General features: G+C 42.8%; 1 protein-coding gene across 1 annotated transcript; it reads left to right on the top strand.

Moving 5' to 3' along the window:
• The first annotated feature begins 2,354 nt into the window (after nucleotides 1–2,354).
• On the top strand, nucleotides 2,355–13,562 carry PSMA6 (proteasome 20S subunit alpha 6). The gene is made up of 7 exons (XM_069949327.1): nucleotides 2,355–2,492; nucleotides 9,327–9,421; nucleotides 9,544–9,625; nucleotides 10,140–10,295; nucleotides 10,428–10,606; nucleotides 11,610–11,704; nucleotides 13,410–13,562. Exons 1-7 carry the CDS (start codon nucleotides 2,417–2,419, stop codon nucleotides 13,465–13,467), a joined length of 741 nt encoding a protein of 246 aa, XP_069805428.1. The 5' UTR covers nucleotides 2,355–2,416; the 3' UTR covers nucleotides 13,468–13,562.
• Nucleotides 13,563–16,196: the final 2,634 nt, after the last annotated feature.

Raw genomic sequence — 16,196 nt, 5'->3', positions numbered from 1 at the left:
TACAAAAAATAAAAACAAAAAAAAGTTGTTTCCTTCCCCCTGCTCCCTGGTGCTGCCCCAGGCACCAGACCACTGCCTAGTGGTAAATGCAGCCCTGATACTAGGACCACAGACTGAGAGTAAGATATCAGGTTTAGGTTGGTTAGCGCAGTGCTTCTCAAACTTTTTCTACTGGAGCCTCACCCAACAGACCAAAGCAATGCCTGGGCCTCACCAGACTGATCAAGAGGATGCCTGGGCCTCACTACATGTGGTGAAAGTCCATTTAAAAGCTGAAAATAATGCTAGGACTACCTTTCACCTGGCTCCCAAGCTCTAGATTCTAATAAAGTATGAAATAAACTAATAATAATGTTGCTAAAATGGAGAAAGTTGCAAACAGCAAAAGGACTGTGCAGATCATAGTAACTTTTGTGCAAACTGGCTCCCCAGCTGGGCCTCACCAACAACTAGGGGGCGCCTCACTGGTGAGGCCCGCCTCACAGTTTGAGAAGCACTCGGTTAGAGGGAGAGAATACAAGAAGTTATGTTGTAAAAAGATTGTGTTTCAGAAATACTAATCATGACAAACCATAGTCAGTTCTAATACACAGTTCTTTCCTGTAAATTGTGCTTATCCTGCCCATTGTACTGACTGATAGCATCCTGTAATTATTTTGAGAACATAAAGAACATTCTGATCCTAAGGCGTTCTTGTCAGCTTTTTCAGGGGACAAGAGGGATTACATAATATTCCGACTTATTGTTCAAAAGCACAATGTGTAGTAAATCAGAGACCTCAGGACCAACTAAGCATAAAAAATACCCACTCCAACTGTTACTACGCAAGGCGTAATGTCACGTAACAAACAGCATGCTTCATCATCACGATTTATGTTTTACAATAAGGCACTGTAGAATTATAGAGAATACATAGTTATACATAGTTATAACACTGGCCTGAGACATCTCAGCTAAGCAACCTCAGGCCATGTATTGCAGCCATTAGACTGTCTAGTCCCAGTTTAGATAAACCATTAGTTGCCCTAAACTGCGCCTGGATTTTAACACATTTTTCAGTGCATTGGGTTGCATCTTGACAAGAGTTAAACTGTGGACTCCGCTTGAAGTTCCATCTGTCCCATTGATTCAATAGGAGTCACACGCGCACCACTAGCCACCAAAAGAATTGACATGTCAATTCTTTGGGCAGATGGAGTGCGCGTGAGACACCCTATTGAATCAATAGGGCAGGCGGAACTTCAAGCACAGTCCATGGCGCGAGCTCTGCTTGAAATTCTACGCCGATTCCATAGTGTGAACATACCTTTACATTGTCGGATGTGACAATACACATTTATTAGCTCAGTTTAAGGCTATGCTCCAATTATGCTCAAAGTATATGCAAGCAACCTGTCAAAAAGGTTGCTGACATATACAGTGGCGTACTCCTGATGGGCCGATTGAATTTAATGAACTAACATAGTCAACGAGTGACCATTTTTGGTGTATTTTCTAAAAGTACACATTACTTTGCAGGGCACAAAAGTGAAGCCCCACACCTATCAGGAGTACACTGCACTACACATTAGCAACCTTTCATGATAACCTTATTTGCTGATGTGTACTGAGAGCCTAAGGGCAAAATCTGATGGAACTATATAACAAAAATAATGTGTGCCATTGCTGTCATGTGACTTGATTGCAGTTCAGACTTGACTATTAGAAATAAAAATAGCCATATCGCAGCATCGTCCGATCTTTGTGTTATGTGTGAAAAGTTTTCACTAAGGCGATGTAAATCTAGAGGTCAGATGTTAGAATGTGGTACCAGCGGATACATCTGTAGGTCCATAGCTGGTGTTTGGCTCTCCTGCTTTCCAGGAAGGAAGAATTGGCCATTTGTTTCCCATATGCCGGCTATATTCTTTTTGGGGAAAGATTTATTGTCTTATAGATACCAACCAACCACAACTCAGCTTTTAGTTCTCATATTGCTTCAGTAAAACTAACACTCTGACTACTTTCTATTGGCAATAAAGAGACTCTTACCATAAGAATACCATATGCTTGATAAATCTCCCCATACATTAATTTCCAGTACTCATACCCAATACACTTTTTCAAGCGCTAACACCAAAGAAGAAGACCCAGCCAAAGATGTGACACCTATATCCCCCAACATGCCCAAACAACTATATCGCCATCTACATAGATAACACTAAAGCTAATTTTTCACTTTCGATTTGAGCAGAAATTGGGCACTCTTCCCGACACAAACATGGCGACGGGTGACGCTCCGTAGGTCACGTGACGGGGATTTCGGCTTCTGATTGGTGTATAGGCAGCGTAGAATGATGACGCGTAGCCTACGCTAATCTGACGGCGCCGCACGATCCATTGAGGGACTGGGAAGTAGCGGCATCTTTGTCTAGTCATGTCACGGGGGTCGAGCGCAGGGTTTGACCGGCACATCACCATATTTTCTCCTGAGGGGAGACTCTATCAAGTTGGTGAGTATCCAGCAGCTGCTCCCTCCTTTCTGTCGTTAAAGCTCCGGCACCCGGTAGCTGCTGTGTCACGCCGGCCTGTGGGCTGTGTCATGGCAGCAGGCGTCAGTATCTGCCTCCAAGTGATTGTATATAGGGAGATCAGAAGCATTATATAGATTATACATCTTCTTTATTGCTATAAAAAAGTAGCTGAAAGGCTTGAGCCATACATGTGAGTGATATAGAACTGTACACTCACCCTGTGTGAACATGCTCCTAGGCCAGGCTCTCCTCCCTGGGACGGTTTCTCTTATCCTTACTCTATAAGTATTTTAGAATCATCAAAATTCTTTAAAAATCCTTTAAAAAAAAAAAAAAACTTTTTACACATCATAAGGACAGGTGGGTGCTGGGACCCCCAGTAGTCCATAGAATGGATGGGCAGCCGGCCCTGCTAAGACTGTGCTGGAATCTGTAGGCGCTCCGAGCAGAGGTGAGCGGTGACCTCAGGAAGGTACAGATGAGTATTCCCCAATTCATGGTTTAGGGTTTATGGGGCATGCAGACCCCACTGATCAAACCTTCTGACATGTCAGATTTTTTTTTCTTTTTTTTTTTTAAGTGACTGTACCACCAGGCCCAGGCTGAAGCACTGGAGGCGGCCCGACCCACCCTTAGTGGGAGGAAACTCCAGCCACTCCATTAGAATCAATGGAACCCTATCAGAGAGGGGCTAGGGTTTCCTCCCACTGAGGGTGGGTCGGCCCGCCTCCAGTGCTTTAGCCTGGGCCTGGTGGTACAGTCACTTTAAGAGATTGGTATACATTAACTAGTTGACAGACTAGAGGGGTATCCCTTAAAGTGTCACTGTCGTATTTCTTAATTTTTTTTGCAGAAATCAATAGTACAGGCGATTTTAAGAAACTTTGTAATTGGGTTTATTAGGCAAATATGCCATTATCTGCATTCAAATCTACTTTTCCCAGCCCCCCCCCCCCTCCTCCTCTCTTTCATCCACTGCTAATTATCAGGAAGTCTCGACTCTTTTACATCAGTCGGGCCCTGTCTGTTCAATGGAGGAGGGAGATTAGTCAGCAGCAGAGAACAAAGGATTACACAGAGGTACCTGTGTGAAAGCCCCTATTCAGAGGTCAGAGAGGTCAGTGCTCATTTCAGAGGAGAGAGTCCGGTGATGTAGCTGTAAATTAACTTTGTTTGTTGTTTTGGTGCCTCATCTCCCTCCCTTCTCCATAGGAGAACCATGAAGACAGGGGGGAGAGCTTTAAACTGCTTTTTTTATGATAAAAAATGCATTTTTCAGCTAATAAACCGAATTACAAAGTTTCTTAAAATCACCTGTACTATTGATTTCTGCCAAAATGAAAAACAAAAAAAAAACACTTTACATTTTTTTAAAATTTTATTTAAGCCCTTCCTTAGTAGCACAAAAACCTCCCCACCAGCCAATCAGGGGCTGCAGCAGTGTCCCACCTCAGCCACTAACTGGGAAGGTCCTTGTGCTGACACTAAGTGAAGTGCTTGATAGCAGGACCTTGGCACTGAGACAGTGTTGGGAGTGAGGAGAGTTAGTAGTTTTCCTTTTTTAACTGCTTGCTGATAAACGGATGTATAGAAAACATTCTCCAGAGTATCCTTATAAAGGAAACCAATCAGCCCAGTTGGGCTGATATGTTTCCCTGGAGCACTGTATAAAGCTCCTGAGCAGCCCGTGGCATGTACCAGCTGCAGTAGAAGCTTTATATGGCAGAAAAAGTAGTTTTATTACCTGTGCGCCTGGCAGGCAGAGGTGGGGCGGTATATCATGTCAGGCGGGGAAACATCCCAATACAGGCCTTCCCCGTCCTCAGGTCCCGTAATTTACACGTCTACAAATGTGATAAATCTGGGCCATAGCTGTTAAGCAGGTTCTCTTACAACTAGAAGGTATTGGCTGATTCTGTAGCTTACGGTAGTATCCAATCACCATGGCTCTTAGTGAAATCGTTCTTCATGTGTCACCAATTACAGCTGGCCTCCAAAGTGAGTGCCACTCTTCACAACATAGCTCAGGTTGTAGAGTGTGTGTGTGTGAGGGGGTGAATATGTGTGCAAACACTTTATAAAATTTAGGGTACCTTTACACGTACAGTATCACAGCGGATTTGATGGTGCTAATCCACAGCATATTTGATCTAAATAACTGAACAAAGTATTAAATTTGCTGCACATCCTGTACGTGTGAACGCACCCTTTTTTTCCCCTGAAATAATGGCTGACCACCTTCATTCCCAAATCATGGGGGCCTGATTTTTTTTTTTTGCCGCTGTTATTGATCAGCAGACTGAAGGGGTTAAAACACCAACTAATACTCCACTCTTCATTGTTTACTATATTGTATTGGCTGTGCCTGGTAGTAAAGAAGCTGTGTTTTGCTCATTACCGGGCAGAACTGTAATCAAATGTGTTACACCATGCCTGGTAAACGGTGAAGAGGACACAACACTCTTTGGAGCACTGTAGCTCCTATAGTCATCTGATTGTTTAGGGGTGAAAGGTATTGGGGCCCAAACGGTTAGATATTCATGGCCTATTCCTAATATACAGTGGTACCTTGGTTTAAGAGTAACTTGGTTTCAGAGCAATTTGCTAGAAGAGCTTACAGTTTTTTTAAATTGTAACTTGGTTTAAGAGCTCCCTGTACTGGGTGGGAGGGGGAGCAGGGGAGGGATTACAAGCACAGTCCTGGAACGATTTATGCTCGTAATCCAAGGCACCACTTGTATGTTCAGTCCCTAAAACACCTTTCATTCTTTTATTCAAGTATTGTATTGCCCCACAAAAGGTATACAAATCACCAATATACACTTATTACAGGAAATGCACATAAAGTGCCTTTTTCCCTGCAATTACTACTGCATCAAGGCTTCATTTCCTGGATAAAATGGTGATGTCACGACCCGACTCCCAGAGCTGTGCGGGCTGTGACTGCTGGAGAGGATGATGGTAGATGGATGCTCAGTGTCCATCCAGTACCCTGTGTCCCTCAGCAGCCACAGCCCGCACAGCTTTGGGAGTCGGGCCGTGACATCACCATTTTATCCAGAAAGTGAAGCCTTGATGCAGCAGTAAGTGCAGGAAAAAAAAAGCACTTTATAAGCATTTCCTGTAATAAGTGTATATTGGTCATTTACAGCCTTTAATAACGGCCATTTCGCAACAACGCCTATAATTTGGCCTTATTTTTACATTGTGAGAACATAGCTGTAACCATAAAACTAATTTGAATGAACCTTGTTTGTCTGACTTATGCTGCGTTTACACGAAACAATTATTTTGCGAATTCGCACGATAACGATCGAATTCGAACGATAATCGTACGTGTAAACACTGCGAACGATCAGACGACGAACGAGAAATCGTTCATTTTGATCTTACAACATGTTCCAAAATCGTCGTTCGCAAAAAATTCGCAGATCGTTCCGTGTAAACAGTCATTCGCCGATTTAACCGATGTGTTAGATAGGCTTAAGCAATCGCAGAACGATTGCAGAGCGAATTTCCGTACGATATATCGTACTGTCTAAACGCTGACCGTTGTGAAAAAAAAAATCGTTACTCTGACATTGTTAATCGTACGATCGGGCCGATTATCGTTTCGTGTAAACGCAGCATAATAAAAGTCAATACAGGTTAGGACAATCCGACCTCCTCCCGACTGTATGCACTTGCTGTATCCCCCCCAGTCAGCAGGGGGGCCATGGCTGCCAGGGCCAGTCACAAGTCCACTCTGTGCATTCTGGGCAGTAGCGACCATAGCATGTAAGTGCTTTGACAGAGAGTGGGCTCCCTCTATTATCTCTGGGGCAATTGTGGGTGCCCATGGTTGGCATGCCAGAGGTATACAGAGTAAACGAAAACATTATTCAAGCTATCCGCAAATCACATTGTATTGTCCTCTGGAGCAGGGGTGGGGAACCTATGGCCCCTAGCTGTGGCAAAACTACACATCTCATCATGCCTGGACAGCCAGAGCTACAACATTAGCATTGTGGACGTTGTTACAACCCAAGTTATATAGTAAAGACACTACTAAAATCTCCCTAAACCATTGCATCCACCATCATAGCGCTATAGCCTTTCTGCATCCTGCAGGTATCTGGTATAAAAGCCTTGTATCACTGAGTACTGTGTTGTCTTTGTCACTGCTATGATGGGGCACAGTGACGGGCAGAATGATGATGTATTCTGGCCTTCATACTATACACTACTGTGTCTATGCCATATCAGACAATGATTGCTCATAGGAAATGGTCCACTGTATTCAAGCCCAGACCCCCAGGAGCCCTCTCCCTCTTTGTAGACAGGAACGCCAGGCATGTTTGATGTGGAACAATATTGTCCCCTTGTAGTTTGTGTGAAGGTCCACTTTCTGCTTTATGTGAGACCTGTAGGTGGTCTTGCATGTGTTTGGCTGTATTTATTCTGTAGGAGTCAGGGAAACAGCCTGGTGATGGTTAGTTAGGGAAAATCCTATAAAAAAAAAATGAAGCTGTGTAGAAGTGAAAGTGGGCTCAGGCGCACCCAGCCTTATGTACATTATACACCTCCACATGCTCAGCAAAGCCTTTATATTAGGGGATTTTTGCCCAGGAATGTGAAACTTGATAGATATTGGCCTATAAAGTTGGGTCCCAGTAGTAAAGTTCTCATTGCACCAACCCCTTGTGTCTCTTCACTAGTAAGGCTTTTTGGAAAGTATTTGTAAGCTCTGTTATTTCTTCTTCCTTCCTTCTCTTATCACTTTCCCATTTGACTTTGATGAGAAATGACGCTGGTAAAAGTTTCCCCATCTTGATGAACTGTAAACTGTGAGCCTTATTTCTTTCACTTTGTTACAAGTTTTCTTTCTTTTTCCTTTTCATTCCAAGCGTGTTATTTATAGTCTGCGTCTTCTCTCTGCCAGTAATATATGTTGAGATGAATCAAAAATCCACCCACAGCTACTAGAGCTGACTCTTATATATAATACTGTAGGCAATACTGTGTGCCCTATAGACATTGAAGGGGTTGTCCAGCTGTTGAACTTTTTTTTATATTTATTCCTGCAGGTGCATATAAAAGAATAAACGTCTTATCCTTACCTGTCCGCGCTCCCTTGGTGTCCTTCTCCGGTGTTGCCGGTTTCCACCGCTGACTGCAAAGCCTCCACTTCCGAGAGGAACTTGTCTTAGGAGTGACAGCCAATCAATAGCCGCTGGGCTGTCCTGTCTCAGTCAGTTATTGGCTGAGCAAGCTGTCACTCCTTAGACATGTTGTTCTTGTAAGTGGAGACTATGCAGTTTGCGGGGGACACAGAGGGAGTGCGGAGAGGTAAGTATAACATGTTGTGTCAGGCTGGAAAGAATACACGATTTCCTGCAGTGCATACAGCAGCTGATAAGTACAAGAAGACTTTGGATTTTTTAATAGAATTCATTTACAAATCTGTATTACTTCCTGACACTAGTTGATTTTAAAGAAAAACATTTTCCCTAGAGTTCCCCTTTAAGGGTCTGCGTCTACATTAAGGACAATTAGCGGGCAGTAGTGAGCCTCTAAAATGAATTCATAGAGACAGTTTTCAGACACTTAACCCTTGCTGCATAAAGACATGCTGGTGGTTTAGTGCCCCACAATACATTGACAGGTTCGCTTTAAATATCATTGTGTTTTATCACCTGCACTATAAGTGGATGCTTTACAAGGGTTGTGGAAATTTCCCCGGTAAAATGCCAATGATAACTGGTAGCAGCACTTTATGGCAGTACAGGAAGTACAGAATGTCCCTGTTGTGACAAGGTAACCACTGACACTTTCCAAACCAGTGTTTGTTCCTCACATCCTATTCCTTATGATCTCTGTTGGTGACCACCATGTCTACATATGTATTAGACAATTGCTATGGTAGTAAAATGGATCCCCGCTCTTGTATTATCAGAATACACTCCTCAGCTTTGAAATTGCATCACAAAGAAGGAAAAGTCATAGAATTGTGGAAATCACAGGACTGATACACGTTAGTGATGAGGTTCTTATAGGCTGCCATGCTGAATGCACTTTGACGTAGAAATCATCCAGATCCCCTGCTGGCAGCTCCCTCTGCAATTGCCCAATGATGTCCCAGATGGGATACAAGTCCGGAGATGCTGCAGGCCATGGTAGCATGGTTAGGCCATGGAGACTGCTCATAGTAACACAAGCAACAGTCAATATATCTCTGAACGGTTATTATTTCCCAGCTGTAAACTTAAAGGGGTTGTCCAGCAAAAATCTTTTTCTTTCAAATCAACTGGTGTCAGAAAGTTATATAGATTTGTAATTTACTTCTATAAAAAAATAGTGCTCTCTGCTGCCATCTCTGGCCGAGACAGGAACTGTCCAGAGCAGGAGAGGTTTTCTATGGTCTCCACCAGAGATGTCAGCAGAGAGCGGTTTCTCAGACTGAAAATAAAACACTTCCTGCAGGACATACAGCAGCTAATAAGTATGGGAAGACTTGAGATTTTTTAATAGAAGTAAATTACAAATCTATATAACTTTCTGACACCAGTTGATAAAAAAAAAAAAAAAAAAAGATTTTCGCTGGACAACCCCTTTAATAGGGTAAACTGCAGCTTTCATGTGTAAAAAGTAGTAATAACATTGTACCATAGTAGTTTATCACCTGTGAAAGTAAATCCTCCACAAGCTGTGCATGTAATAAATATTCAATGTCAATAACATTTAATAATTTTTATTTCCACCAACTATAACCCGCCATGCTTCTGCCCTGCTTGTCTCCAGCTCCTATAAAGTAATAATTTCTATTTTCTCTAGAATATGCTTTCAAAGCCATCAACCAAGGAGGCCTCACCTCAGTGGCAGTGCGGGGCAAAGACTGTGCTGTTATTGTCACACAAAAGAAAGTTCCTGTAAGTAATGTGAATGTAGAATACAGAATACACCTGACTGACTTCATTGTTTCAGTCTGGGGGGCACCTGGTATTACTGTGTCTGCTTCTACATAACTCCTATTCTTTTTCTAAATGTACAGGACAAGTTGCTGGACAGCAACACGGTGACCCATTTATTCCAGATCACAGAGAACATTGGGTGTGTGATGACAGGAATGACAGGTAATACATAGAATATTCTCTGGATGTATCTATTACCATATGCCATAGCACTTCTGTTGTTAGAGTGCATTATTTTTAGACTGTAAAGTTTTGCAGGATTACCTCAGCGTGTTTACTAGCCAAGCACAAGCCGTGTTAGCAAGTGTAAGCCAGATTAATCTCCTCCACCACCAATGTTCCCACAAATCCAGGTTATCCTAATATGCCAGCTGCTCGTGTGGTGTGACTGTAAGAGGAAGGCATCTCCCTGAGAAATGTCTGCATGCACTGCACACACAATGCTTTACCAAGCAGTCCGCAGGTCCTTGCTGTGGTCAGTGTATTATACAGAGCCCCTGCTGACAGGGTACAGCTCTGCTCCCCAGACAGTCTGTCATGATTTGGCAAAATTACTGAAAGTTTGAGGTCAGAGAATGGACAAGAAAAGATTTTCTGTGTAAAAAAAATAAAATAAAAATTTAATGACCGCTGTAAATTTTTTACCTATTAATTTCTGTTTTGCCTTTGCCCTTAGCGGACAGCAGGTCTCAGGTGCAGAGAGCACGATATGAAGCCGCCAACTGGAAGTACAAGTACAGTTATGAGATTCCAGTCGATATGCTTTGCAAAAGAATTGCTGACATTTCTCAGGTGTACACGCAGAATGCAGAAATGAGGCCACTGGGCTGCTGTAAGTATTGCATGGATTACCAGTGCGATTGTGAGGACACTAATATGTTTTATACCCATAAATCTAGGATGCTGTGCCCTTTCTTGTGTTTTTGTATTTTTTTTTCTTTACGTGTTTTCTGTTTTTATTCAGGTATGATCCTAATTGGAGTAGATGAAGAAAATGGGCCTCAGGTTTATAAGTGTGATCCCGCGGGATATTATTGTGGCTTTAAAGCTACCACAGCAGGTGTAAAACAGACTGAAGCGACCAGCTTTTTAGAGAAGAAAGTCAAGAAGAAATTTGACTGGACATTTGAGCAGAGCATTGAGGTGGGTGTTGGTATATAATATAAAAAAAGATTGTCACACAATAGGCATTAGGAGCACACATACATTTACTGTGCAATATAGGCTTAGGAGAAACAAACTGCAGCTTTCTAGGGATGTAAAATAGAGTCCAGTATACTATCCTTGTCTGGTCCAGTGTCTGAGCTGTTCCACTCTGGTGCCTGTGTTTACTTACCCTGATGATGCACTTACGCCATGCCCTGCTCATGACCATATGAATTTACTGCAGCTGATGGTAGTGTATTACAATTCAGTAATTTAATCACCCCTGTGAAGTACCCACACCTGTGAATAGGGTCCCCTGTCAGAAGAGAAGTTACTGATTTTTGCTGCCATATTGCATCCATGATTGTCTGAGTTTGAAATAAGGGTATGTTCACACTGAGGAATAGGTAAGGAATTTCGCGCTGAATCTGCGCTTAATTTTACCTGTATTCCGCCTGTAAAATATGTACAGAGCAATGTCCCATTGTGTTTAATGGGGTTTCCACTCCGTTGGTCACACAGCAAAATTTGCATGCGGATCTGCTTTCCGCCCAAAGAATTGACACGTCAGTTCTTTGGGCAGATTTGGCTAGCGATATCCCATAGAAGTAATCTAGGCTTAAATTTCCGCTCGAATTCCGCACCAGTTTTGCCGTAGCTGAAGAAGATGAAATTTCAAGCAGGAAAACTTCCTCTTCAATTCCTCGCCTATTTCTCAATGTGAACATCCCCCCACTCTCTAAGGCAGAACTCCAAGGATTATACAGCAGACCTTCTGTGGAAAGGAGCCAGATCTGATTAGATAATCTCATACCATATGCCCTAACATGGCAAATAGATGCCATAAGGGGTAGAAGGTCTCCTGTTGTATGGGCCAGAAATGAATGTTGCTCAGCCCACCTCCCATCAGCTTGTTTTAAATAGAGGTAAACTAACTATCAGCTTATGTGCATTGCACATGTCTGTCTTAACCATTGCACTTTGTTTTCTTCAACCTTAGACTGCCATCTCTTGTCTCTCCACTGTTTTGTCAATTGATTTCAAACCATCGGAGCTCGAGGTCGGAGTAGTGACCGTGCAGGATCCAAAATTCAGGTTTGTTTAGTCCACGATACCTGTCCTTGTAAAGATGTGATTGCAAGGATTTAGGGTGCGTTCACGGGTACAGGATCTGCAGCAGATTTGATGGCGCAGATCTGCAGCAGATTTGATGGCGCAGATTTGAATGTGCAGCAGATCTGCAGAAGATTTGATGGCGCAGATTTGAATGTGCAGCAAATCTGCAGGAGATCCGCAGCAGATCTGCAGATCCGCAGCAGATCTGATGGCTTAGAATTGATTGACTTTGAATCTGCAGCTTCAAATCTGCGGCATCAAATCTGCTGCAGATCCTGGTCCATATTATGATTAAAGGGGAACTCTGGAGACTGTTAAAACTTTATTAAAGCAATTTTTTTTATTAAAAAGGGAAAAAAAAAATATATATATATATATATATATATATATATATATATATATATATATATATAAATTTTATCTTATTTATTTAAATTTCTATATGTTCTTTTTGTAACTCGGAGAAGCAAGGGACAAGACGACCCCTCTGCTGCCACCACTGTTTATTTTGGAAACTGCAGCCCTGCAGTTCCCGATCTCCAGCTATGTTCTAGTGTTGCTGCACATCGCTAAACAGAGCAGGTTGCTGTTCCCTTCATGTATTGTTTATTTTTATATTTAGTACACCAGGGAAAGAGGCAGCTCAACACAATCCCGGTGTCCATCAGCCTCAGTGAGGACACCGGGATAATTTCAGGCAGCTTCTTCCCCCCCCCCCCCTGTGTACTGTATATAAAAATATGGGGACTAGCACCCTGCAGTTCTTAACACAAACATTGCTGGCAGCAGAAGGACTGTACATAAAGAAATAAAATAAAAATATATATTTTTTTTATTAAATAAAGTTATTTTACAAAGAACCATAACTTTATTAAAGCAATCTATAAAAAATATTGTTTTTCTCTCCAGAGTACCCCTGTAAGGACAGAGTCAGATGACTGTAATATAGACAAATCCTGGCCTAGTCATGGGTGCAGTGACCCCCAACTAAAATTGTCTTAGAACCCTTGGATGCTTACAGTTCGGGTCATCAAACTCTGGGTCAGGCTAGCGTTAGTAGTCTGTCCAAAACTGGCCTTAGTTTGTAAGATGCTGGGCATATGCTGGTTTGCCTGTAAAAACGAATCTGACACCTAAAATATATGCGTGCACCAAATGCGAAGAATGTTTAACTGTTCAGGTTCAAACCAGAAGAAATCCTCTGGACTCGTTCTTGTGTCTGCTCTATTCATGAGGTGGGTATTGAAGCGTCTTCTCTACCCTACTCACTGCCAGCTGCCTCTGTATTAAAAAGTCATGGAAGAATATTGCTGGTGTATCTCTTGTTTGAAACAATAAAACCTAAACAAGTATATCTGTTAAATGGTAATATCTAAAACAGAACAGATGCACAGCACTCACCGATGTGTTAAAACTGTTCATATCTTCATAGCGGGTCCACACAGGGAGAAGACAACACTGCATTCTGGCCTGTGGCCATCTCATGCCACCTGATGCTTCCTCTGGGCCTGTATTACATTTCAGCCTAGATTGGGTTACATGAGAGTAATATTCCTCATAGGAAGTAGCTATGGCTATTTTTTGTGCATGGTTCACATTGTGATACTTAAAGCCTTGGTCATATCTTGTGCTTCACATATACATAAATTCAGTCTATAATCATGTAATACTTTCTGTCTTCCAGAATTCTCACAGAAGCAGAGATTGATACTCACCTGGTAGCATTAGCAGAGCGTGACTAGCATATCGCCAGATCTGACAAGTGACCACAAACCTTTTGCCTGCTGTTGTTCTATGTATCATTTTCTCTGTATGAATAAAGAGATTTTTGAATATCGTTTCTATGTTATTTTGTTACTAGCAGGCTTTGTCCTGCTGGGAATGTGACATTGTTGATGTCTATGCATCAAATCAATATTGGACTGAGATCCGTTTTATAGAAATGCGAGGAACTTTGGTTTTTGTCTGGCCTTGTGCATGATTTTATCTATTCCACATTTAGATACAGTTACCCATGAGGCCATGTTCACAGATTGTGTATTTGTTGTGACTTTTTTGTTTTTCACAAACCATAAAGAATCTTCTAGACATGCTGCAAGTTTCAACCATTGCAGTGCAATGTGTGGAATTCATGGCCTTGTTGGCTCTTAAATCTGGATTTAAAAGGGTTATTCAGCCAGTCAACAGATTGAAGGGTTCATGGCGGTGCTTGTACCTACTTAGTTGTACTTTTAGTAGTAATGCACGGCACTGCAGTTGTCGCCCTATTCCCTAGAAGCTACATTACCTTGCACCACTGGGTATACAGATATGAACACAGATGACTAAAGGCCCTATTACACAAAATGATTATCGGCCGATATCGGACGTTACCGCCGATAATTGTCTTGTGTAATAGAAGACAACAATCAGCCGACATGTATGATGTTGGCTGATCGTTGCAGTTGTACGCGTGTAATAGCATCAGCAGCGAGCAGGGGAACGAGGAGCAAGCAAGCGCCGACATCACTTGTTTGCTCCTCTCCGTCCCTCCGTTTAATAGAGGCTTTAGGAGTACTCAGGCTCTTTGTAACAGCTGTGCACATCATCAATTTTATAAGGCTGGATAATCCCTATAAAGCAAATCCACTGTCCTGTTCCCAATATGTTTCTCTGTATATGTAAATTAGCAGGTCTGGTGCACAGAAGGCAGGCCCAGCTCCCCCAAATACACCGATTTCTCCTCCTATCTCTGATGTGCCTCATTAGTATTCATGTAGGTCCCAGCCCAGCAAGGTCCTGCGCAGCTTGGTTGTCAGAGCTGAGTCTGCACAGGCTCACACACCACTCTGCAATCGAGCTAATGCGGCTGCATATGATACCTTAGCTATGTTTCTGCACCCATGTTATTAGTTGCATATCCTGGCTATGGATCTAATGACCTACACACAAAACACGTCCCTAAAGGGCTTGTCCAGAAGTAGAAGCCTTGTGCTTCCCACTTCAGAAGTAAGGCTTCCAAGACATGGAGGGGGGCGGATCCTGATTATCGCATAAGGGTGAAACATCGCTCACACATAAGGTCCAATAGTTGCACTGTGTTACCAATGACCCCTTTAATTGAGGTGGTCAGACCTGTGGTTGAAAAAAGGGCAGCGCTCCATAGTGTAGATCATATGGTGAAAGTTAATGGGTTCCTACCCAATATGAAAACTCTCACCTGAATAGGTTATGCAAAGTTTGATGCACAACACTCCACAACGTGTTCGGACTCCACTCGCAAGGATCCTCCACGGATCCACATAGTCTCAGGGTTAACGGCAGCAGGTCCAGACAAATTATACATATCAGTTATAAATGTACAAAAAAATTCAATAAAAATGCATAAGAGACAATGCGTTTTAAAGCCGGACAGCTTCTTTCTCAAGTGTCACCTACACTCACCGGCCACTTTATTAGGTACACCATGCTAGTAACGGGTTGGACCCCCTTTTGCCTTCAGAACTGCCTCAATTCTTCGTGGCATAGATTCAACAAGGTGCTGGAAGCATTCCTCAGAGATTTTGGTCCATATTGACATGATGGCATCACACAGTTGCCGCAGATTTGTCGGCTGCACATCCATGATGCGAATCTCCCGTTCCACCACATCCCAAAGATACTCTATTGGATTGAGATCTGGTGACTGTGGAGGCCATTTGAGTACAGTGAACTCATTGTCATGTTCAAGAAACCAGTCTGAGATGATTCTAGCTTTATGACATAGCGCATTATCCTGCTGAAAGTAGCCATCAGATGCTGGGTACATTGTGGTCATAAAGGGATGGACATGGTCAGCAACAATACTCAGATAGGCTGTGACGTTGCAACGATGCTCAATTGGTACCAAGGGGCCCAAAGAGTGGCAAGAAAATATTCCCCACAGCATGACACCACCACCACCAGCCTGAACCGTTGATACAAGACAGGATGGATCCATGCTTTCATGTTGTTGACGCCAAATTCTGACCCTACCATCCGAATGTCGCAGCAGAAATCGAGACTCATCAGACCAGGCAACATTTTTCCAATCTTCTACTGTCCAATTTCGATGAGCTTGTGCAAATTGTAGCCTCAGTTTCCTGTTCTTAGCTGAAAGGAGTGGCACCCGGTGTGGTCTTCTGCTGCTGTAGCCCATCTGCCTCAAAGTTCGATGTACTGTGCGTTCAGAGATGCTCTTCTGCCTACCTTGGTTGTAACGGTTGGCTATTTGAGTCACTGTTGCTTTCTATCAGCTCGAACCAGTCTGCCCATTCTCCTCTGACCTCTGGCATCAACAAGGCATTTCCGCCCACAGAACTGCCGTTCTCTGGATGTTTTTTCTTTTTCGGACCATTCTCTGTAAACCCTTGAGATGGTTGTGCGTGAAAATCCCTGTAGATCAGCAGTTTCTGAAATACTCAGACCAGCCCTTCTGGCACCAACAACCATGCCACGTTCAAAGGCACTCAAA

Source organism: Dendropsophus ebraccatus, chromosome 13 (genome assembly GCF_027789765.1).
Source record: "Dendropsophus ebraccatus isolate aDenEbr1 chromosome 13, aDenEbr1.pat, whole genome shotgun sequence".
Taxonomy (NCBI): Eukaryota; Metazoa; Chordata; class Amphibia; order Anura; family Hylidae; genus Dendropsophus; species Dendropsophus ebraccatus.
This window is presented reverse-complemented; position numbering and strand designations above follow the sequence as displayed.